Source organism: Drosophila bipectinata, chromosome 3R (assembly GCF_030179905.1).
Source record: "Drosophila bipectinata strain 14024-0381.07 chromosome 3R, DbipHiC1v2, whole genome shotgun sequence".
In the NCBI taxonomy this organism is placed as follows: domain Eukaryota; kingdom Metazoa; phylum Arthropoda; class Insecta; order Diptera; family Drosophilidae; genus Drosophila; species Drosophila bipectinata.
In genome coordinates this window covers 6,976,638-7,001,598 of record NC_091739.1, presented here as the reverse complement: position 1 = coordinate 7,001,598, position 24,961 = coordinate 6,976,638, and the positions used below count along the sequence as shown (strand labels likewise).

The 24,961-nt window shown below is 41.5% G+C and overlaps 2 protein-coding genes across 2 annotated transcripts in view; both read left to right on the top strand.

The window, feature by feature from the left end:
• The first annotated feature begins 218 nt into the window (after positions 1-218).
• Positions 219-18,485, top strand: LOC122321655 (uncharacterized). Its single transcript, XM_043212458.1, has 2 exons — positions 219-314; positions 17,640-18,485. Exon 2 carries the CDS (start codon positions 17,952-17,954, stop codon positions 18,483-18,485), a length of 534 nt encoding a protein of 177 aa, XP_043068393.1. The 5' UTR covers positions 219-314; positions 17,640-17,951.
• Positions 18,486-24,231: 5,746 nt separating this feature from the next.
• The window catches only part of btsz (bitesize), a 42,499-nt gene continuing 41,769 nt past the window's right edge, over positions 24,232-24,961 (top strand). Inside the window, exon 1 of the mRNA XM_043212045.1 lies at positions 24,232-24,365. The gene's annotated coding sequence lies outside the window, so the exon portion shown is untranslated. The remainder of the gene's footprint in view (positions 24,366-24,961) is intronic.

The window sequence follows — 24,961 nt, the reverse complement described above, 5'->3', positions numbered from 1 at the left end:
TATATCGGTGAGCGAGTTTGGGGCAGCCCAGGACCTACTGCTGCTGGCGTTTTTAGTGCCTGGATTGCTGTTGGCGCGTTCACAACGCGCGAGCTCGCGTTTTCTTTCTCGGTTTCGGTTCGAGTAACGCAAGAGGGCAACGTTTTTTTATGAGTGAACCCCATTTGTTCGGATTTTGGTAGTTTTTTTGTTTTCTTCAAGCATCCACGTGCGGTCATTACAAGTGTCTCGGAATGCAAATAAACGAGATTTCATAGGGCAGGATGTGCCCTACGGAATGCATCTTTTATGGTTGCCATTAAACCTGTTAACTGGTATGTCGCCGAGAGTCGTATAAAACATATAAAGCTGGCTAATTGCCTGGACATTTTACTGCCCATCTAGTGGGTGTGGATATTTCATTATACTGGACTGCGCTCTACTTCAGACACTGGATCTTCTGGAATCTAGATCATATTTCAGCTATTTCTGTCTTGCACATTTTTTCGATTTTCCGAGCTGCCGAGCAATCTGCAATCTTTAGGTGGTACTGGAGCATCATGGGTATTTGTAGGAACGCATCCTTTAAGGTGTTTTGTGTCGGTTATCTGTTTGGCTTTCATCTTCAATTTCCGCTGCGCATTCGCGCGTATTCGCTGCCATTTGTACCCGTTTCTGGTGTCGTTGCCGTTGTCCTGGCGCATGAAACACCAAGAAAATTACAACTTATTGAGTTGCAAAGCGCGCTGGAACTCGCACACAAACCAACATACATTGAAGCACGAGGACAGACGTTAACCCAAGCAGACACACTGTGCCCCCGGGAGTGTGCTATGCTTTTCTCCCAGCTTCCAAATGGGGGATGGTCAGGCTATTATTACAAAAAATAAATAAAAATTATTTGATAACTTTACAACAAATATAATAAGTCTTGTCGAAGCTTTTATTGTTGAAGCATCAGATGTGTTTTAGTCAGTTTCCGTGGACAAAATTTTGTTTTCCATGTAATCAGTATGTTGCCCCATGGAAGGACTTCCTTCTATAATTTGTTCAGTGTAGTTCTCCCATTTGCATGCTTTGTGCGAAAAACCATCTGCACCTATCTTGTGCCCCTGGACAGGCGCTACTTCAATTCATCTGTTCGCATTTTACGACCCACCCGCAGCAAAAAAACCACATTACCCGCTGCAAACACCACCCCCTCATTCCCACCCGGCCAATCACAGTGGGTCAACAGACAGCAGACAGATGTAGTTGAAGTTGAACGAAAAACCGCAGTCGTTGCCGCCAACACGTGCATACATTCATGTGGCTGTGCCAGTGTGTGTGTGTTAAAGGTCCTTGGTCTCTGCTTACAGGGATTCGCTAAAAGAGAGGGAGGCGAAGTCGGGTGCTGGTGTGCACCTGTGGCGTAGCCAGACTTGTTGATCATTATGTCCTGTAATTTTACAAGTAATTCCATAGCGCTATACCTTATATTCGAGATAATGTCCGCCGCTTATCGATTTACCATTCGACTGGGAGCGGCATAGGAAACTCAAAATGGAATATTTAATGGAATACCTGGGGGATTATAAAGGTTATGGAGAGTCCTTATCATACTTGAAATTCTTATGATGGCGATGACAATAAATTCCAGCCATCATTGAGGTCGTTAAACCTGCCTGAGGTGGATTCCGCATAGAACATGTCTTTTGGGGATAGAACATTTTTTAATATTACCTAAAATTGAAAATAAGAAGAGTGTTTATTTTTTTTGTATAGATAAATGGTTGTGGTTGATAAACAAAATTTACATTTATTAAAGGTTATAATAAATAATAATTAATTGTTTAGGAATAGGCTTTTCTGTTATTTTTCATTGTATGCTAATTTTCATGTGACCACTGCCATATTAGAGCTAATGCTACATACTACTATTTTACATCCTGTAAACTGCGAAATCTACTACGCTTTTTACAGCTGCTGCTACTTCTTGCAACACGTTGCCATTAATACATACTTCCCTTGACACTTGTGAGCCAATAAACTTGAAAAAAGAGCAACAGTTGCCGTGCACAAACAGAGCTGCCCGAACTCACTGCGAATTAGTGTATGCTTGTGTGTGTTTTAGCCGAAGTGAAGCCGATTTTCCCGAGTCGGAAGATTGTGCGAGTCCTGGCCGCTGGCAGCAAGGCAGCCTGGCAGGACGCTCATAACGCAGATGTCCTTTGCCGTGGCCGCTTCGATAGCTCGGTCGGTATAATATCTCGAAATCGGTTTTCGAAACTCGGTCCGTCGGTACATTGGCTCTCAAAATAATTCATTCGCTCGGTACGCCGGCATTTCACGTCTCAGAGGACCTGCTCCTTGGGTGCTTGCGGCCAACGAGGCGAATGCTTAATATACGCACGCACGGCTGATATGTTAATTCCGTCTTTGGCATCACTTAGGAAACAATTAGCGCGTTAGTTTCGGGCAACGCCACGCGGTGTCGGAGGAGGCAAGTGAAAAGTTTTAATTGTCTGCCCATTTTCATTGGAAAAGTTGTTGCCTGCTGCCTTCACTCACTTAACATTCATGTGGCTTTATGTATAATTTTGAGTTCGCGGATCCACCGTCCCAGAAAAACCCATAACCGTAATCACTTCTTGCCTTTTTGTCCCTGGCATTTGTAATTATGCTATGCCGGAATCCTTTTCATTCAAATCATACATATTTATGCGTTTGTTCGGTGCCTGTTTGTTTGCCTGTTCAGATTAAAATCGTCTGATGAGTTGCAGATGCTGTAGGCGAGCCCAAGTTATTTTTTCCCGGGTCAGTCTTGCGGCAAACGGTTCGTATTGTGCCGCAGACAGTTTCTCTTTTATTCGTATTATTTTTCGTTTATGTTTATTTACATTTTTCCACACTGGGCGAACTGCAGTAAAAAAATATTTTCCAATTGAAGAACCGCCAACTCCATACAACCGCTTTTAACTATTTGTATATTTTAATAAGCTTTGTTTTTTAATCCATTTGAAACCTCCAAAGTCGCAGGGAAAACAAATTCCTTGTTTAACCCGAAAAAAGGACGGCAAAGTGAAATGTGTTATCCTTGTAATGTGAAATCTCTGTAAGATTGTCCCAAATTCTTGTGAGTTGAGAAAGTCATCAGCTGTTGTAGCCTTTTAAATTTGTATTTCAACATCTGTGCCATTGGTTCTGTGTATGTTCCATGAATTATTCAGTTGATTTGATTTCTTTCTTCGTTGGCCCCAGCCAGGCTCTTTGGTCATACTTCTTGGAAGTCCCTTCGGGATTCCCACACTAATTAGAAAATTATATAATTTGTATTTGCTGGCGAGCTCTTAAAGAATTTCTTTGTTTCGTTGAAAAGTAAACCTTCGCCTAGCGACTTTCTGTGAAATATTTTTATAGATTTTTATGATTTATTTGAAGGATAAGAAGCATTTCGTTTATCTTCCATAAATTTTATGAAAGCAATATTACGTGTTATTTGCACAAACAGTGCTCTTTGTTGTGAGATTTTGAAGACATGGACTTTTGTCATCGTCATCCTTATAATGAAATTGATGTTCGAGATATATGTATATTCATCTGGACTCGACAGTTTATTCACTGAAGCTTAAACAGGGAATTTAAATTAATTAGCAATTGGAAAGGAGAATTATCTTTGCGAAGGTAATAAAACGCAAACATTGAAATTAGATTTCGAGAAACAAAGACACACAAAGTTTGCCTGGGGAAAATCAAAATTGACGAGATACGGCTGCCTTTGCTGGCATCTGGCTGATTTATTTTAATTACAATTTGCACTTAGTACTGATGATTAATCTTTTCGCTCCAACACGCCCATGCAAAACAGCCTGGGCTGGGCCCCGAAAATTTGTAGGACAGCCTACTCTTATGTGAAGAGTTCATTTGCAGCATAATCGATTTTCACATTAATTAAGCTCTAATTACTGTAGCCCAGAGACGGCCTTATAAATGAAGTCACACTAGACAAACGAACGAATTGGGTAGAATTTGCTTGGCATCGTAGCATTCCCAGAAGAAACCTTGAATTCACATTTCATGGCAAAGGAACTCGGTTTTATTAATTCTCACCTGGGTGGCCTTAGCCTACCCAAAGAACTCCCTCTGCGGTTGCTTTATGTAGCTCCTCCTTTGGCAGCATGAAATGAAGCCGTATATACCAGGAGGATACCAGGAGCCAACCGCATTCCCCAGAGAAAATGAGCGGAATGAGGCGCCGCCAGTGAGCTGGAAAAGTTGACAGACTCCTCCAGCCAGCCATTTGATGGGCTACTATAAACTCAAAAATATTTCTCTTGGCCAAATTCCATTTGCAAATCTATTTTAGTGTTAATTACACGTGCAACATAAACTGCAAAGCGAGAACTTTTACGGTCATGCCAAAGTAAAACTAAAAGTTTAAAAATAAACTACGGAGCCGGTTTACAGCCGGGTGTTCTGTTGTGAATAAAAAGAGTATTAAATTAGATTAAAATGGAAACTTTTGCCGGTGGTTTGTTGGTATTTAAGCTGAAAACTCTGTCCACAGGCTAAAAATAATGAAATGTATTGTATATGTTACAAATTGGGTTATCTCTTTGCACATGCAATGACGCCCGACAACGCTCGATTATTAAAAACAATTTTTGTTTCATGTAGCTCTTTTTCATTTCTTTAATTTCCGGCTTTTGGAATATTAATATGCTTTTACGAATATCCGCGAGGAAGACGCCTAAATCAAAGGAATGGCTCTCAGAGTTTTTAAATTTATGCCCAGCAGCCAACAGCACCAGCTAGACTTTGTCGTGCATTAAGCGGCAAACATCGCGTATACGCAGCGTTGAGCTGGCAGGAATGCAAATGAAACCGCCGCTCTCATCGAGATTCTGTCCGCAAAACAAACACTTTTTTTGCGAAGCCGCACCAAGTCAACTTTGTTTGTTTGCGTTTGTTGTGGCTGCTGCTATTTCGCCCCTTTGCTTTATTTGTGTAATATAATATGTATAAAAGAAAAATGTGTGCTCGCTTTGACATGAAATAATCAAATTGTCACAATGTCGCCCGGCTTAACGTGACATTTTTCACATGTCGGAAAAGAGGATAAAAAACCGGATCGGTTTGGGTTGCATTAAATTTTTAACAATTTTTGCATTTCGCATTTTTTTGAACTTTTGCGGCAACGCATTCCGCTTGGGTACCTAAATATTTTAGTGGTTGTAGTATGCCCTCTTTTATGTAATTGATTTTTGGCTTTGGTATTCAGCAAATTATTGTCAACGGCAGTGCTGGGGGGGCTATTCAAATTTTAGAGTGACAAAACAGTGGCCCAATCAATTGGCAAGGAAGCTAAAAACCAGAGGAGCTCCTTGAGGGCAGACCTGACAGCTGTGAGGCGTCCCAGATGAACAGACCCAGATATAGATATCGATTTAATCATTAGTGGCTGACAGGCTCGATGGCTGCCTCGCCGGCTGGCTGGATGGCTGCCTGCCTGCCTGGCAGTGCGCCACTCAAGTGAGCATTCAGCGGAGGCAGCGAAATGAATTTCCACTTTTATTGCACCAAGCTCACGCATTCATGATGGGCAGATGACAATGCCAGTATCACAATCAGTCAGGATCTCATTGCCCCGTCCCAGTTGGACGCATCTTGGCAGCTGGGATAATTGCGGCATTTTGGCCTCTATTCTCCATCTCGGTGGCAGACGTGATTATGATAGTTCGGCATAAATAATTTGATACCCTCATTAGGCCATAATGACGGTCGGGTCTGGTTGCTCTGTTGCCCTGTTTCGCTATCGAATTGTAATTATTGGTATGCCTCCTAATTATAATTTAATATTACCAATATAATAAAATATGCAGTTTGCATCAAACCTATGCAAATCAGTTTGCTCACGTATCCCATTTCATTAAGGATGTCAATTTATTTGGTTATGAATTTTCAATTTCAATGATTTTGGGAGCCATCAAAATTTCATTAGAAATTTTTTTTTTTTTTTTTTTTTTTTTTTGTAATAGCAGGGTAATGTTTATTTAAAACTGTCCATTAGGGACAACCATTAAATTTTATCACGTAAACTTCACGTATAGATATTTTTAAATATTAATATGGTAGAAAAAAAAAAATTAGAGTAGTAAGGGGAGGTCCAGCGGGTGTGTCCTTTTAAGTCTTCTGGGTTGCTCGCTGCTGTCCAGCAGGGAGCTGGCCAACCGGTTCGGGTGATTATGAAGCCTCTGCATGTAACGTGCGCTGCTTCTTTGTATCTCGTCCTTGACCCAAGGGAAATTGAGAACCTCGTGGATAGTGCGATTGTCATGATAGACGTGGGCCCCAGTGGCGATTCGAAGGACTCTATTTTCGAAAGCTTGCATAGTTCGGACATTCGTCTTGCTCGCAGTTCCCCAGAGCTGTATGCCGTACGTCCAGATAGGGCGTATTATTGCCTTGTAAATGAGGAGTTTAGTGGAAGTTCTCAGCTTCGATCTCCTACCCATAAGCCAGTTGAAGGATCGAAGTCGAATAAATAATAGCTGAAAATAAAAAAAAGTCCAATTAGTCAATTTTAAATAAAAATCACTTTTGTATTTATGTATATCCTTCAACCTCGTTGAAAAATATGTAGTTAATCGTGCCGTTTTGTTCTCAATACTTTGGTTACTTTTCTGTCCCGCCAACATACATCAAATTTGCAGTTTGGCAAATTTATTTTCTGGCTAAACGACTTTTTAAAGAGCTGTCGTCGGTTGGCGTGTATATTTTTTAAGCTGACATGGATTTATGACGACCCAGTCTGCGTCTCTTCCTCCACCAAATATCTCCCCAAATGGAGGTCCTTTTCTGCTCTCCTTTTTTCGACATTTTCCCTGCTCCCGTGCCCTCCATGCCCAGTGACATTCAAAGATTGATGCGTCCCGTATCCACAAGTAAGCTCCTAAATTGTGTGCATATTTGTTTAGCCAGCCAACAAGCCAAAGAATTTTTAGCCAACTTCCCGCCCAACTATGCTGAAAGGGTCTGCTTGCACTTTGGGACAGGCTTTCATGCTGTTGCTTTTGTGTTTGCCTAATCGGGCGAACTGGCCAAGGTCTGGCATGCAACTGGTGGCCCGGTTCCATCCTGAGAATTTAATTGATTGTGGGTCGATGGGTAATTCGACGCATATGGTGGCCACTCCGTCGCTGACTCACAATCTGACATTTTGGCCGGATTTCTTGCAGATTCTTTATTGGGGCATTCTTGGGGCTTTGTTTGTGAAGACATTTTGATTTATGAGTTTGCATTGAAGGACGAGGACGCGGACGAGGCCTACGCCAGCAGACCAAAATTGAAATTTTACAAAAAAGTTTTTTGGGGCGCAAACAACAGAGAGAGTGAAAAAAAAGAAACAAGGAAAAACAGAAAAGAAAACTCATTGTATCGTGGCAGGTCTTTTTGGTAATGACAACGCCGAAGGACATAAAAACTTTGCTTGCCTGTATCCATGACGTACACGTCCAACTGTGGATAGCATCTAAAATTGTAGCCAGGGAATCATTTGATGCATGCAGTCGAGAAGACAAAGTGCCAGGAGTGTTCACTAATGAGTCCAAGGGGAGGCGACTCGACTGAGAACAGGACTTGGGATGTTCACTTGCCTACAACGATTCTGGTTATTAAAACTTTAAGCGTTCTCAGATGATGAATTGGGTCACATGATTGATGTCTTCCAAGGATACTGACACAAGTGTGATTAGATGTATGTGATTTCTGGGAAATGTGTGAGAAAAATTAGATAGAAGGAAAAGCAATATCCATTAATGGCATATGGGCCAAGGAAAACAATTTCAATAAGCAACACCTAGCTATTTTTTATTAATAAAATAAGATACTGCTAACCAAAAAAAAAATACTTGAATATTATGTAATTCAAACATACCTCCATTAAGAATGTAATAACCAGAGGCCTCTAATGTTGGCTGTTATGGTAAGACCCATATTTTATGCAAAGCTCATCAAAAATAACATTTGGCACTTTCATTAGATGCCCCACTTAACCGAACTCGTGCCATCTGTCATCGCCTCGGCACGGCGGAACTCAAACAAAGTGAAGACGTGTGCATTTGCGGCTTCGTCAATTCAATATTTACTCGCCAAACAGAGAGCAAATAATTTTGGGGCATACTATACATTCATCTTGATCATAAAGAGGGTAAAATCATAACGACTGGAGTGCTGAGCAGGCAGACAAATTTCGGCTTGGCTGCCACCTTTGACCTTACAGACGACGACGAACTGGGCCCCGAAAATGGCAGCTGGCCACGCTCCGGCAATTTCACACTAATGCTCACCCACTGAAAGTGAAACACCTACAACCTACACACACTGACGCACATTTCACACATCCTTGCATACACAAATATTTGCACACGTTAATGACTCGCTCAGTGGATGCTCCTTGAAGCCTGGAACCAGAGTGGCCACAACAAGACAGCCAGCCAGCCAGCCGGCCGGTTAGCCATCTGACACGGTAGCCTCAAGTCCTGCCTCGCCACGGAAAATTTTGCATAACATTGACCCCATTTCATTTAATACAAATTATATCAGAGAATCAGCCGACGGACACCGCACCCACGCTAGCAATTTCACTCCAATAGACAGCATGAACACGTAATTTTCTTTGTGGCTGCTTTTGTGGCATCCATCCATGTGGCCCCCCTGTTGTACCATCATAATTATGCTAATGTAGCTAGGGTGGCAGCCGAAAGAGCAAATATAGACACAAATCAATGGTGGTTGCAGCCAGAGGAGCTACTCTCATCTATGAGGTGCATTGGAAAAAATGGGGAGAATTTAAATGAATTTAATAACATTTTAATATCCTTTTGTTCCAAGGAATCAATACATTAGAACCCAAGGGTTTTAAGGAATCAATACATTGACTTACAAAGTTTTCTGTTGAACAATTTATTAAAAAACTTGAATTTTCCTTTGCCCAGTGCACTTATTTGGCCAACAGACATGTAGGAACACAAGAACAAACAGTCAGAAGCATACTGAGAACTGAGACTGCCGATCATTTAATTAAACGTTGCATGTAGCAGCAAATGGGTTGCAATGCCGGAAATTGTTTAAGCGCCGGCAGAGCAAACAAATAAACTGACTAAGCAAATGCTGAGAGACATGGCCGAGAGTGAAACTGGGCCAGGACCAAAGCTATTGGCTCGGTCAGCAACAGTTAAAGCCATCCGTGAGGCCGACAGCATCGCAACCCGTTCGTTCGCCCATTTAACCCACCGAGTTACCCTTAATCGCCGTTTAAGCTTTGTGGCGCAACAATTGTTGGAGCGTAATTAATGCGATTTGGTTATGTTTCCATCGATTGGCCGGCATACATCCTGTCCCTTTCAGTAGCGGCTGGGGCAGGGTGTGTGGCGCGCTGTCTGTTCTTGTTTCTGTTGTGGAATGGTCCATTAACTGGTTGGCTGGCTGGCAGGATGGCTTTATGCCGGGCTAATGCATACAAATTTTCCTGGAAAATGTCAGTGGTCCAAAGGTCCTTTCCCTATTTTTCCTCTCCTCTAAAATTACAATTTAAATACTTCTCTTAATTTTCTCGATTGGGTTTCATTTCAAAGGATATTACAATTTATTTCCATTACGTTTATTTTCCGATGGTTAAATTACAAATAATTAGTAATTCGCAATTTTTTCCTCTTGTTGGAAATTGCCAACCGAAATTGGTTTCAATTAAAATTGTCAAAGTATCAGTTTCCATTTTGGTGTTGCATCACAAAGCTTCCAAAGGTTTCATTTTAATATTTGATGTCAAAGAGATTGGCTAAAATGTATTCCTCATTGATAAAATAAATGCAAATTTGTATTTTAATTAATGAACTGCAAAATGCACTTTATTTTTCCAAAAATGATAGGTATTATAGTCTTTTAAGCCTTTTTTTTAATAAGCTGGTTTCATTACAGCTAATTACTCTATGGCAAAAATGGACTTTTAGCTGAAAGTGATTTTCATTTACATTCACGGCGGTTAAAAGTTGAGAGAACGAGGGTCCACCCTTCCTTAAAAACAATAAGAATAATTGTCAACGACTTAACCCTCCACAGGTTACCCCTTTCCCTAAATCCTGCGACACATCTGCTCATTTGTGCGCAATTTGACCTACTTCCTTTGTTGCTGTTTTACTTTCAGCTCGGTTGGTGTTGGGTTTGTCCTTTTACTTTAAATAAATCATACGACCCGTGTGCCACAAAAACCGCTGCACAAACATGCCGGCATGCTCCCGGACCCATGCCCCTTTATCACACACAATAATAAATGGCAGAGGGAAACTAACCCCACTACTTCTTATTCAGAGCATCCATGTGCCGGGCTTCCCAACTAGCTCTTGTTGAATTTAATTTACGGAGAGATGTTTGGGGTCCTACTCTTCATTTTTTTTACTCATAAATGTGATTATTTTGACGAGTTAGGAAAAAATTACAGTGCCAATCGAAACAAAATGAATTAAAAGAGCTTTTTCTATATCTTCTGAAATATAACAGTAGTCGTAATAAAATATTCTATGTTTTTTAGGGGATACTCTTTGTCCATTATTTAATGTTTCTCTGGGTGTTCTAACACCGTGTTGCTACCTCACCCACAGCCCAATACCAATATGCACTCTTTAAATATTTATGCCTGTAATTTGTATGGGAATTGCCTTCGATTTGTTGTCGCTCTAGATTTCCTTGGAGAGGTTTTTCGGTCAGACTTAAGCCTGTGTTTATGTAGCTTAATTATTGATCAGTGCAAGCGTGGCATTCGTGTTGCATGGAAGGGCACGTAAGTGGCTGCCACAGAACTCAAAGCTTCATCACCCGGAAGCCCAAATTTGTGGGTTCGGTTTGTGGTTTTATTTTTCCTGATTCGACGGTTCGTTGACACAAAATCGATGTTCTAAAATTAAGCCTGGGCTAGACTTGTGAGTTCCAAACTACAGTCTGTTAAAGACTATTCATTAAGCTTTCAGAACATGAATAAATTATAAAGGAGTTTTTTTCTAATCAAAATGTTGATTAGATTCCGCTCAAACTTTAAATTGAAACATTTTGCGTAGTTTTCTTAAACAAAGTGGTTGCCTGGTATGAGCAACAGTCGCTAAGAAAACTAAGTGTGTATATTTAGATAATATGTACGTACCAGCAGGTTTACATGAACCCCTGAGTCTGGGTACTATGATGTTTGAGCAGACAGAGCCGAAAAACAAATGACTTCTCACTTGTCACACAGCCGCCTCGGAGGGCTTCCTTCAAAAACCCCGTTGGCAGTTACCAGTTGCCTTTGGTCTCAAAGTAGTCAATACTGTGAACTACATAGAAAACCATGTCGACAGGCACTTGACACCAGCAAGTTAGACACTTAATGTTCATACATATGTACGTACTGAGCGTGTAACAAGACGTTCCCTTAGTCCTGCCGCCCTTCTTCCTGTTTCCAACTTGTGTGTGTGTTGAGTGCTTAACGCTTATTATACCCTTGCAGAGGGTATTATAATTTTGTCCAAAAGTGTGCAACGCAGTGAAGGAGACATCTCCGACCCTATAAAGTATATATATTCTTGATCAGGATCACCTCCTGAGTTGATATGAGCATGTCCGTCTGTCCGTCTGTCCGTCTGTCTGTCTGTCCGTCTGTCTGTTTCTACGCAAACTAGTCTCTCAGTTTTAAAGCTATCGTCTTGAAACTTTGCACACACCCTTCTTTCCTTTGCACGCAGTATATAAGTCGGAACGGCCCGGATCGGCCGACTATATCCTATAGCTGCCATATAACTGATTGATCGGAAATGGTATAACTTTGGTATTTTTAGAGTTAGAGAGTTCAAATTTTAGGTGAGAGCTATTTTTGGCAAAATAATACGACATGCCAAATTTTATAAGGATCGGCCGACTATATCCTATAGCTGTCATATAACTGAACGATCGGAAATGACCCAACTTTCGTTTTTTTGAAGATAGAAAGCTGGAACTTGGTACAGACTCTATTTTTGGTCAGTTGATCCAACCTACCAAATTTCATTAGGAACGGCCGATCCTATAGCTGCCATATAACTGAACGATCGGAAATGGTATTTGGTAGAAATATCAACTTTCGTATTTTTGAAGATAGAAGCTTGGGACTTTTTTTAGATTTTGTATTGTAATAAATTTGAGTATATATTCCTATTCCCATAAGGATCGGCCAACTATATCCGATGTTTGCGATATATATCCGGTTTTAACTGCAAGGGTATATAAACTTCGGCTCCGCCCGAAGTTAGCTTTCCTTTCTTGTTTTATAGTAATATATGCCCCTGCGAGCAGGTCTTAAGGGGATATTGAGGGCAGGTCGACAGGAGTTGGGAGGATTTCATAGGCAAGAGCAGCGGAAATACGCACCCGACATACACAGTCTCAGGATTACCAGTCACTCTGTCTCCGGGGCTCATATCTATCTTTATTCCACTGACTTTTTGTGTACTCGGCTAAACGACACTTTGACATTGATTGCACTGTGTGTCTACTTGCCAATGATCCACTTTGTGAGCTTACCAAATTGGTTGACGTGAGAAGCTGAAAATATATACTTACTCTAAATTGAAGGCCTTATGGGTGGCAAAAAGAAAAGTTTTAATTTTCTGCTTGGGTTCTATTAAATGGCTGCTATTCTGATATTATAAAAATATTACAAATATTTCAATTACCATGAAAGGCATCTCCTGTTTACCCAACCAACACTACATTCATTACTTTTACATTACTTTTGGGAATGCAATTTTTTCCTCAGTTGCCAGTTTAAATATTATTTCTCCTTCCTTAAGTGTGTGGCGTATTCAAAGTTCTGGCCTTCCGACGTTTTGTTTGTTCTTCTCCTGCCAGACTGTTGCATATTTATCTTTGAAGCGACTGTCTAGTATAGTTCGACATGTCCTGGCAGCCTTGATGTCACAGTCTCTCCCGGAAGTTGACTTTGACCCTGAACTGGTTTCTGTTTGCACAGATTGTGACCGTTCTACCGAGATGTTTCAAAATGACAGTGAAATATTGAAACGAAGATACCGTGTCGTGTTTTGTTTATTCATGATTTTGCGCTACATGGTGGACTTTGTTTGACCGTCCAACAGGACGTATGTGCAATGTGCATTTTAATCTGGCATCTATCTGGTCGAAAGCCAATGTGGAACGAAAACGGCTTTCGCCCATTAGCCGGATGAGGTAGCTTAGTCGTCCTGCCGCATCCTTTACTAAATATTGATTGCAATCGGGCCGAATCAAATTCAATTACTAGGATCGAGCTGCGTACTCCGGAAGCTCTCTCCTTTTGTCTGTCCATCCGTCTCGATGGATTTCCTTTTTCCCTGCGTAGGTCTATAAATAGCCGTTGCCAGGCATCTCGAAGCATCCAGCAGTCGGTATTTCAACCTCCTCGCAAAAGGGACTCGCATATTCACATGTGTGTGGGTTTGGGTATGTGGATGTCAGTGGGAGTGGCAGTGCGGTTGGGGATAATACGTTTTCAGGTCCTTTACGCAAGGACGGCACATGCATCATTAAAAATTCAGCAAGTGTAAATTAAAAAGAACCATACAAGACGTCGCCATCCTGCACGTAGGTGCATCTTCCTTTCTTCCTATTACTCTTCAGATATTTTCAATAAGACAACGTGCTGTTTTCCTCACAATTGTGGTCACTATAATATACCTAATTTTTTTTTAAAGCTTAAGAGTAGGATAAAAGTTCTCACATGACTTTTCCCAATATGTATGCAGCAAGTTTTTTTTTCTTAAAACATTATTTTTAATTGACACTCAAAATATTATGGCATTTACCTCGAATGTTAAGAGGAGTTCCATACATTGGCTGTTTTAAAATTTAGCTTGCTGCATACCAGATGAGTTGGCGGGCAAACAAGAAAGTTCAGATTAAATTTCCTTGCGGAACATGAAAGTGCTTTGCAGCCGTTTGGGTTAAAAATATTACAAAGCCCTGTACTGGAAGTTATCACGAGTCCTGGAAGATGTGCGAGGCGGTGGCTTCAAAATACTTAATTACATTTTCAACGCACGCAGCTCTGCACATGCGATGCATCCATCACTGAGGCACAGGAAATTGTCGAGGGGGGCTGCCGCTTCTAAGCAGCGAAACTGGATCCCCGATTGATGCTCTTCCGCGTAGCTATCGCATTTCTTTAGCCCGGGCTGACTATCTATCAAAGAATGAAAACACACATGCACAGCGAGAGAAAATGTTTAAGCCTTAAAGTAAAAATTAAAATCAATGTTCTTAAAAGCTGTATGGCTGTTTAGAAGTCATTGCTGGAGTGATTAGTAAACTTTTGATATTAGAAAAGATACCTGTTTTTCGCGGTGTTCGTCCAACTTTATGACATTTTCAATATTTTTATACCCTTGCAGAGGGTATTATAATTTTGTCCAAAAGTGTGCAACGCAGTGAAGGAGACATCTCCGACCCTATAAAGTATATATATTCTTGATCAGGATCACCTCCTGAGTTGATATGAGCATGTCCGTCTGTCCGTCTGTCCGTCTGTCCGTCTGTCCGTCTGTCTGTTTCTACGCAAACTAGTCTCTCAGTTTTAAAGCTATCGTCTTGAAACTTTGCACACACCCTTCTTTCCTTTGCACGCAGTATATAAGTCGGAACGGCCCGGATCGGCCGACTATATCCTATAGCTGCCATATAACTGATTGATCGGAAATGGTATAACTTTGGTATTTTTAGAGTTAGAGAGTTCAAATTTCACATGAGAGCTATTTTTGGCAAAATATTACGACATGCCAAATTTCATAAGGATCGGCCGACTATATCCTATAGCTGTCATATAACTGAACGATCGGAAATGACCCAACTTTCGTGTTTTTGAAGATAGAAAGCTGGAATTTAGTACAGACTCTATTTTTGGTCAGTTGATCCAACCTACCAAATTTCATTAGGATCGGCCGACTATATCCTATAGCTGCCATATAACTGAACGATCGGAAATGGTATTTGGTAGAAATATCAACTTTCGTATTTTTGAAGATAGAAGCTTGGGACTTTTTTTAGATTTTGTATTGTAATAAATTGGAGTATATATTCCTATTCCCATAAGGATCGGCCAACTATATCCGATGTTTGCGATATATATCCGGTTTTAACTGCAAGGGTATATAAACTTCGGCTCAGCCCGAAGTTAGCTTTCCTTTCTTGTTTTTTTATATTTCCATTTTGCACCTACATACATGCTTTGTGAGAAAAAGCGCTTTTGTCGGCGGAATGGCGGATGTTGCCTTAGCGTGTGTGTATGTGAAATGTGTAAATTTGTGTCCCACACATGAAGTCGATAAAACTGTTGGACTTTGCATGTCAGGTTCTCCATCCAAGGGAGGAACAAGCCCACCTCGCATTTCCCATGCTCACTCGCCAATCAAGCGATGCCTTTGTCCTTTTCTGGGCCGCCACAGTAAAACTGTCATTGTCATTTAAATGTCTTTTGACTGCTACTGTTGCTCAGATGCCCAGGCTGAGTCCCACACATACACCCACCAGGAGAGAACTATTCACAGAAATTAAATTGAAAATGGAGGTCCGTGCCCCATTGTTTAAAAAGCTCGACAGAAACCCACTCGATCTACCCAACTGGGTGCCAGTAACCGGTTGTTCTGCCAGAGGCTGCATCACCTATGTGGTGCGCTTTATTTTTAGGAAATAATGAAATTCTGTGGTTTATTCAACTACAAAAATAGAGCTAAATAAATATTGTTTAACATTTAATTTTGTATGGAGCTTTTGCGACATATAATCATTCATAAAAGATTAATTTTAAACCTCTACCAAGTTATACCAAACATATTTTAACGAAAATTGGCATTTTCAAACAAATTGAGTTATTATCGCTGGCAGGTAATTAATCTGTGATAAACGATTTGTGTTTAATTAAATAAATCAATGTTTCGAAAAGTACAAGGCTTAATGTTAGACTGGCATTTGAATGTAACCCAGATTGCAGTTTGTTAAAGCTTTTAATTCAATGGCACGGTTGTCAACCGGTCGCTGGTTAAAGTGTTTGCCATTGTAATACGAATTTAATGGTAACTCAAACATGGCGAGCAGCCGGCGCATAGTTGCCACCTTATCAAACAGGAATCATGTGTATATATGCTATCCACACATCGGAGCTTTACGCTCCTGGCGAGGCCAAAGTTGTGTTTATATCGAAATTCTAAACTAAGTGCTGAGCGCGAACATTTGCGTATAAATGTGCATTGCCGCCACAATCCCTAACCCTATATATCTAGTATGTGTACTTTCTATAACCGTGAATGAGGGTATCGACATTTGTAGGATTTCGGAGTGAGATTGGGCCTCCTCGACGTCGGGAATTTTTGTCATGGCAGCTGCCTGACGGGGGGTTCAATATTCAATTAATCATTTTGTGTATTGATGGCTTCAGCTGAATGTTTGTGGTAACAAAATTTGGCCACATCCAGATGCCAGTCTTTAACTCAAACCAGATTTCTGTACAAATGAAAAATCTTTTCATTTTAGGGAGCATGATTTGGCAAGTTTCAATTATAACTTTGGTATGAAGATTGGTATGAAGAATGGTGGGGAATTGATCTAGAAATCGTTTAAGGATGCGAATCGGATGAGAATTGGGGAAAATATAACCATCACTGTGGACCCTAGAGACGAAAACTCCATTTCAAGGGAAAAAATCTAAAAAATATTTTGTCTCAGGATTTTGATGCAGAATGGTGGAGAATCTATCCTGAAATCGTTTAAGGTACGATTCTTATCCGCTTGAGAATCGGATAAGAATTGGGGAAGATATAGCCATCACTGTGGGCCCTAGAGGCGAAAACCCCATTTCAAGGGATCCCATCACGAAAAATGGACAGAAAATCTAAAAAATATTTTGTCTCAGGATTTTGATGCAGAATGGTGGAGAATCGATCCAGAAATCATTTAAGGTACTCCGCTTGAGAATCGGATAAGAATTAAGGAAGATATAGCCATCACTGTGGGCCCTAAAGGGGAAAACCCCATTTTCAAGGGATCCCGGAAAATAGACAAAAAATCTAAAAAATATTTTGTTTCAGGATTTTTGTGCAGCATGGTGGAGAACCAATCTAGAAATCGTTTAAGGTACTCCGCTTGAGAATCAGATGACAATTGGGGAAAATATAGCCATCACTGTGGACCCCATATTCAAGGGATACGAAAAATGGATAAAAAATCTAAAAAATATATTGAGAACAAATGAGAATTCAGGCAACAAATATTTCAGTTTTAATTTTAATGCCAAGGCTACACTCCAGAGCTCATCCGGACCTAGCACCGGATTAGAAAATCCTTTTAGGGAAAGCATGAAGCACAAAGCATGCGAAATAGATGCCTCTCATCCAGCTGCCCCACGAGGTATGCAACAGTTTTGCCATTGAATGCGGTCAGTGCAGCCATATTGAAAATTTTAATTGGGAACAGGAGAGGATCCGGTAGAATGGAAAATACGGCAACAGATAGACGGGGTCCGGATTTATGCGCAATTTATGCACTACGGTGCAGTGGGAGTTTCAGTTCAATTTTGTTCGAATAGCCCGAAGCCTTATACTTGCAAATATTAACCGACTGATTGTTTTTTCCAGACTTTGATTGGCTGAACCGACAGGATGATGCGCACTTCGATGGTCAAGCAGCCCTAAATTAAAATCGAATTGTAGAGCCCTGAGCGCCTACGGCGGCAATAAGGTCCGCCAAGGCCAAACGAATTAAAATCCAGCTACGGATATTTGATTTTGGCCACCGCGGGGTACAAAACCAGCCAGTTTATGTGACTTTCTTTTTGCATACCCATATCGGCCCATACACAAACCCACACGAGACGCGGGTCGCAGCCGCAGGCCACGGACGAACTTGAAATCTGGAATCACAGTGAACGCAGTGGAAATCGGTGTAGCATGTCAAGTGGACGAAGCGCCCGCCTGCCTCCCACGCCCACCCAAACCGCCAACAACAAACACCGGGCGGCAGCAGCAGCAGCGGCGGCGGCAGCAGCAGCCGGAGAGCCAAACAGCAACAGCATGTTGCAATACACCAGCAACAACAGTGGCACAGTTCCGACCACGGCGGGGGGAGCTGCCACCTCAGGCCTGGGAATGGGCAGTGTCATCAGTGGGAGTATGGTGAGCATGGGCGTGGACGTGAGGGTTGGTGGAATGAATATCGGCATGAACAGCGGCATGGGAATGGGCATGGGCATGAACCTGGGCATGGGCAGCAACATATCCGGGGGCGTGGCTCCCTATAGTCTGGGCTCAAACATCGGCAGTACTTGCGAGACGCAGGTGGAGCATATTCCCGTGGATACCATCGATGCTGTGGCCACAACCCAAGTGCTGGAAAATCTCTCCGAGAATGAGCGCAAGATGATCATCGAGGTGCTGAACCGGGACGAGGCTTTGCGCCAAAGGGATGCCACCAGAATGATGTAAGTAATTTTTTATATAAATATTTCATTCGAGTCCTTTTAATTGAGACTTTTCGAGGCTGATAGGATAAGGCTATTGTAAAGTAAATTGAACCACGTTTGAGGAAGTAAAATACCTATAAATTTTATTAAAAACTCCTATCAACATCGAAAAGATCTAATATCCTGCCATTAAAGGACCTTTATTTCTCTTCTACCTCTTGTAAGTTTAATCGAAACTCGTCTCAGAGCCGAACTACTTCATTGCACTTCTGCAACTAACTAAGTCAGGTATTCTTCTTCATTTGAATCCTGTTCGCCAGCCACCCTCGATTCTTGCTTAATTAAATGCGCAAAGAAAAAACGTTTTATTTTTTGGCAGACAATGCACTTTCACTCCAATTGCAGTTGCTAATGCACTTGGAACAAGCTTTTTATTGACTGCACAAACTTTGCCACTCGTCGGCGTTGGCATTCTCTGCGGTATTTTGTCCTCCGGCTGAAGTGCACGTATCGCACATTTGGCGACCGCAATTTATGGCCCGACATTTGTGCGGTGGCAAGGGTCCTCCAGTCCTTCGGATAAGGATTTTGGGGATGGGGATGGGGCTATGTGCCAGGGCTTACCTGGCGGCACTCGGGCGACAAATCACGCGCTTCTGCCGCTGGCACTGGCAGTGGCATACATCCAGCTGCCAGTCAGCGAGTCCCGCTTGGTTTGGCACTGCTTACCGCCTCTTTAGATGATATCCCAGCAAAACGGTTTTACTTTTAGGGATAGACTGCACTACCTCCTTACCTGTTTAAGTATTTATTATTCAAGTTCAAGTTGTTTCCTTTTTAATAAATGTATGTATTTCCTAAGCAAAGACAATATCCATATTTTACATAAATAATATTTGTCCGAATAAATGTATTACTTAGGATACTCCCCCAAAAAAGAAGTTATTTACCCTCGGAGCTCTTACTGTAGTCAGAAACATCCTTTTTCCGAAGGACAAAAGTTCGCTTTACAGGCGACTTGCCTCCTTTTCAATTTCTTGGGGCACACACTCGTGCCGCAGAAATATTTCGTGACCCTCAACGTATTGTTTGTTGTTCTAGTTCCAGGGCTTTCCCATCCGCTTTTAATGCTTCGTTAACTTGGGAGGAAGATGGGGGAAAAAGGGTGCTGGGCGGATAATGGACCAGGGAGTGGGGAAAGGTAGACAGATCCGGGTTTTATGCTGCATTGGCATTCAAATAACTGGAAAGTGTTTTCATTGTCACGCCGGCGCTGCCACAAAATGGAAAGCAATTTTATTGTCCTCTCACTTCTTTCTTGCTCTATATTTTTTCTCTGGTGCGACATTCACTGTCAGTGCTCGTACACGTTTTCCCTTTTAGACAATTATTTTTAAGGCCTACACAATAAATCGATAAATTCTTGGTTTGCCTTGACGTCACTTAAATTCTTAAATTTTGTGTGCCACAAAGAAAATCAATTAAACCGAGTTTCCCCCCCAAAAAAAAAAAGGAAATGATCTCAAAATAAATTGGAACGAAATGGTTTTTTTTTTTTGGATTTTTGCTGGCGCATAATTAATTAAGTTTATGACGCTTTTCGCAATGCAATCACATCAGCGGCACTTAAAATTTATGAGGACCATTAAGCAGTTCCCGTGTTGGATGGACTTATAGAGACTTATACCGCAACACGAGTCCATGTACATGTACATGTTCCTGTACCCAAGTTAGTACACTTTAATGACGGTATTTTGCGGCCGACATATAAACATATAAACGATTTCAATGGCCTTGCCGGCTCTAGCAATCTCAGTCCATAAATCCCTTCCGTTGGCAACAAAGTTGGCCTGCAACTCCCGCTCTTCCAGTTCCCAGTTCGATTCCTTTTCGTTGGCTTGGCTCATTTGGCCATTTGGCCGTTTGGTGGGTGTGCGCCTTTCAGTCGCCTCTGATTGCTTAATCATGTTGGCCACTGTTGTGGCGGAAATAGCTAAATTGAAAAACGCCATTGGAGATTGGCGAGGGCGAAAGGAAACGCCTGTCGGCCATCGGGTCACATGTGGCAGGTCCTGCGATGTCCTCTCGATATATTCTCTCACGCGTGGCTTGACACCGACTCAACCAACTGGGTCAACAATTGATGCTTTCATCGCCATTAAGTCAGCTGGGGCTACAATGAAGCCCAACTTTTGAATAGAAATGTAAATGTGTGAAAAGCTCTTAGAGTCAGCACAATTGCCTCTGCTAATGCTAAAATTATGCAAAGTCAGGTCCTAATAAAACCCACAATGACCCTTATTTTGTTAAAACTTAATGGACTACCCACAAGAATGATCCATATTTTAAACAGAAATATGAGCTGAGACCTTTGAAGTTCTGGAAGTTGCTTTGAAAAGCTAATGCTTCTTGTTTTGCTCACCTAACCTTCTAATTATCTTTGGCCTAGACATTATAGCTCTCTTCTTGCCACTGCAAAAGTCATGATAGGTGGAACATCCAACAAGTGCACTTCTCTTTCACAGCCTGGCTTAATGAGTTCATGAAATAAGTGCACAGCAATGGCTGGCTCTGGTAACCCCTGAGGATTCCTTTGCTTCACAGGAATGCTTTTTATATTCATTGAAATGAAAATTTATAATTATATTTATGTTTTTGATGAATATATGAATGAAACTTTATACATCTCGCCAATAGGTCAACACAAACATCAAGTTTTATTAAGCAATGTTTACAACATGTTTGAAATTTCTCTCAAACTTTTCAAAACACCATCCAATAGCTGCCAACTTTTGTTCTTTTAAAGTTAAATTTAAGTTATGGCTGACCATCCAACTCAGCGTGGCAGCTTCCACACTCTTACTTCATTTCCGTTAACACACACATTCGAACCGACACCAACAGGGGCACGTTCTCTGAGACTGGAACCAGTAGGATGAGTCGGACGAGGACGAGGGTCTACACATTCATCTAGCTAATAACATTGATAATGTCGGTAATACTTGTTGAGTAAATTAAATCTAATGGAGCGCTCGTTCATCATTCGCCGGCAGAGGGGACTTAATTAAATGTTTTCCCAACAAATGTCTGCTGCGTTCGCCGCCCTCGATATTCAACGAGAAAATACACAGAAAGAATTATTATTCTGGATTTAAATACACAGCAATCACTTTTCTCAGCAAATACTTAAATATTTTATTCATTAACGAAAATGCTATAGAGTCCATTTTATAAATCCCTTTAAAATCGGTTTTAAAGTAAAAGTAATTTTTTTATTTGTAGTTCCTTGTCTTTGACTTGTTGCGTCGCTGTAGTTTAGGATTTGCTTTCTGGCGTTTCTTTAGCCTTGGCTTTCTGCTTTCTAGTTTGAGCATTTTCCTTGATAATGTCGTTGATTACTTTTAATTATAATTTGGCTGCTGGGCAACGAGAATCGCTGCTCATCTGCCGGACTAACTTCTTGTTCTGCTTAGACTTCCACCTTCGGTGCCGCAGTCACTTCCCGTTTGATGGCCATCAGAATGAACTGAAAACTTTTGCGCAGTCAGCTGAAAAGCTGAACAGCGCGGATAAAGCACAACGTTGCCATGGGTCTACACTTTTATTACACCGGCCTTTATGTACATTGTCATCAGTCGCCTTAATTGGCCGCTTAACGCCCACTCACCGCCTGGGATCGGCTCATTAGGTCGTCTGTTCAGGTGTCTGTGCAGGTGCGATGATACTGGGCTAGGTGCTAGGTGCCGGATAGGTGTCCGACCCCAATGACCTCAGTCTCTACGAGGGCGAAAAAATAAGTATCTTGATCCTGTCTTTGATTTCAGTTCACTTGATACTCTTGTCCTGGGGCTCGGGTCTTGGTCGATTGCAATTTGCATGCAAATTAGTCGAGCGAGGGTAGGGATGAGGAAGTGGGTCCCGCGGCAGTTCTAATTAACGCCACGCATGGTAAATGTTTCGCCATATATGCGGTTGCCCGGAATGTTAATAAACATATTTGTGGAACAATGGCTTCGAGCGAGCAAATGCTCCCAGAGTGCCCAGCCGCATGACAAACAGTAATTAAATTCAATTTTAAAATGTTATTCAACCATTATGATATTTGTCAGGGCTGCATGTCAGGTCGGGGCATTCCCTGTTCTATTGCCATTCATTAATGTAACTGCACTCGAAATAGCAGTGAGCAGTGAAGTGGGGGGACGGTTGTTTTTATAAATATTTACTGCAGAAATTCACACGTTGAATGAATGGGAAAAGTGAAACCAAGGTTTAGGTGGAAAGTGTACACTCTTTTTACGGAAGTAGTATTCTTGCTTAAACATAAAATTTATTTAATTAGAAATTGGAGTTGACATTTCATTTGCCATAGCTTAAGGCGACTAGGCAAATACACACAGTCTTGACGCAGACTTCCTTCTTTCTGATAACTTGTATCGGACTAATTTGATTTAATAACACATGCTATGCAAATAATTTCTTTGGAAGCCGCACTCTTTCTTTCAGATAACTTTATCAGAGAAATTAGTTTAAAAACAAATGGAATTCAAATGATTTCTCGAGTACGATAACTTTTATCAGAGTATTTGCATTTGTTTTCCGGATGTATGCAAATATTTGCAAAATCGAGCCCCGGTATATTTTGTTAATTAATGGAAATTGGTAAACAAATAATTCATTGGGAGTTGTTTAAATTTTGCGGGTTTTTCAATAGTAATGCTTACTTAAAAATTAAATTTTAGTGATAGTTCACGAATAATATTTAGTAATCTAAACCTCTTGAAGATAAGTGATTAGAGTTCTTATCAAATCAGGTTTAATGATGAAATATAGACCAATAGTTCTTAATAAGCAACTATTGACAGAAAATATTTCTTGATTTAAGCCATTTTCTTTGGTATTAATTTATTAGGGCTGTCAGAAGTTGGAATTTGTAGCTACCAATAAGGTCAAGAGCCATAATTATGTAGCTTTGATGTTAGAAGTTGGAATGTATTGCTTCCCAAAAGGTCAAGAACAATTATTTTGTTGGTACAACCCACGTTTAATATGGTTTCCCTGTGGCAGAGTATTAATATGCACTTTGTGCAGCCAGTTTGGGAAATTTTTGCAATTCACGCGAACGAAGTCGAAAACTGGAGAACAGTGAGAACAAGAACAATGCGCTTTTCCGAGCCGCTTCTCATAGCCGCGTAATTAGCTGATAGCGAGCGACATCGCCAGTCGGCCATTCCGGGTAATGATAATGCGAGAAGGGCGCCTTCTCAGGTAGCTGGTGTATCTCCTGGTGTCTGAGCGGGAGAGTATCTTAACAGGTGAGCGAGCGCTGGCCCGGCTTTCAACTTGCTTTCGACTGCTTTCAATCGTCGCGTTTCAATCGCTGCCGCAGCAGCGGTCAAATCTCGGCGATCGACTCCCAGAGCCGCGACTTCAGTCTACGAACGCGTCTCGAGCCGAGCGAACGTCGCCGTCTCGCTTGTGAAAGATACTCGGCTACGGGTATCTGTGTGTATCTTAAGCCACATGTGTGGGCTTGTGTGTGTGTGAGAGAGAGTGCGATGAGATTGCCGGTTTGAGATTTGTATATTTCTACCTGTGCCACAAAAGTTATCTTCTCAGTTTTTTGTGGGGCCTTTTTATTCGGTCTGATATCAGAATTATACACACAAATACGAAAAGGTATCTGGAAGATACCGCACGCAGTGGTATATGCAAAACAGCAGCGACGAAGCAACGAACCCATCGAATACCCGAAACGAATTGGATAATTTATTTGCCAAACACCAGAGAATTTGGCGGATTGGCCAAGTTTACCTAAGCAATTTCAACGAACGACAAGAAGAAGTCCCGCAGCCGCCGCAGCAGAAGCAGCCACTAGATACGAAAGTATCTCGAACTTCGAAAGGTAAAGAACAAACACAGTACATGGACGTACTCTCTCTTTGGTTCGGTTGTTGTAACACCATAACCGTTTGTAATTGTTTCTCTGCATCGGGAAGATGCTTGCACAGTAGGAATTCGCAGCCGGGCTCTGATTATTTTAACGGTGTTTAAATTTAATTAAGAACGGCTGGGAGGAGTCAAAGAACAAAGAAACAACTTCACCGCAAAGGTAAAAGATACTTAAGTGTCTCCGTTCCCGACCCACCCGTTCGACTTGGTTCTTCTGTCTTGTGCCCCATCATTTGTGTATCTGTATCTGTTGAGTTGACTCGTCGAAGGCATATATTACACACCCAGATCACGCGTGTGTGAATGCACCCACACCGCCCCGCCGAGCGCCTGGCCTGTATCTGGCAGATACTTTCGGTCGATTCACATGCCAGCGTGATGTTTTTGTTTTTTGTTGGTTTTTTCCTTGGCTCTTGTCATGTTTACCTTTTCTGCTGAACTTGCTCTGGCGGGCGGCAAGCTCAGCTTAATTCTTATGCACGTCCCAGACTTTTTGATGTTTGCAGTACGGCCGCCATGACTACGCCGTAGATGCGGAGCCATTACCAA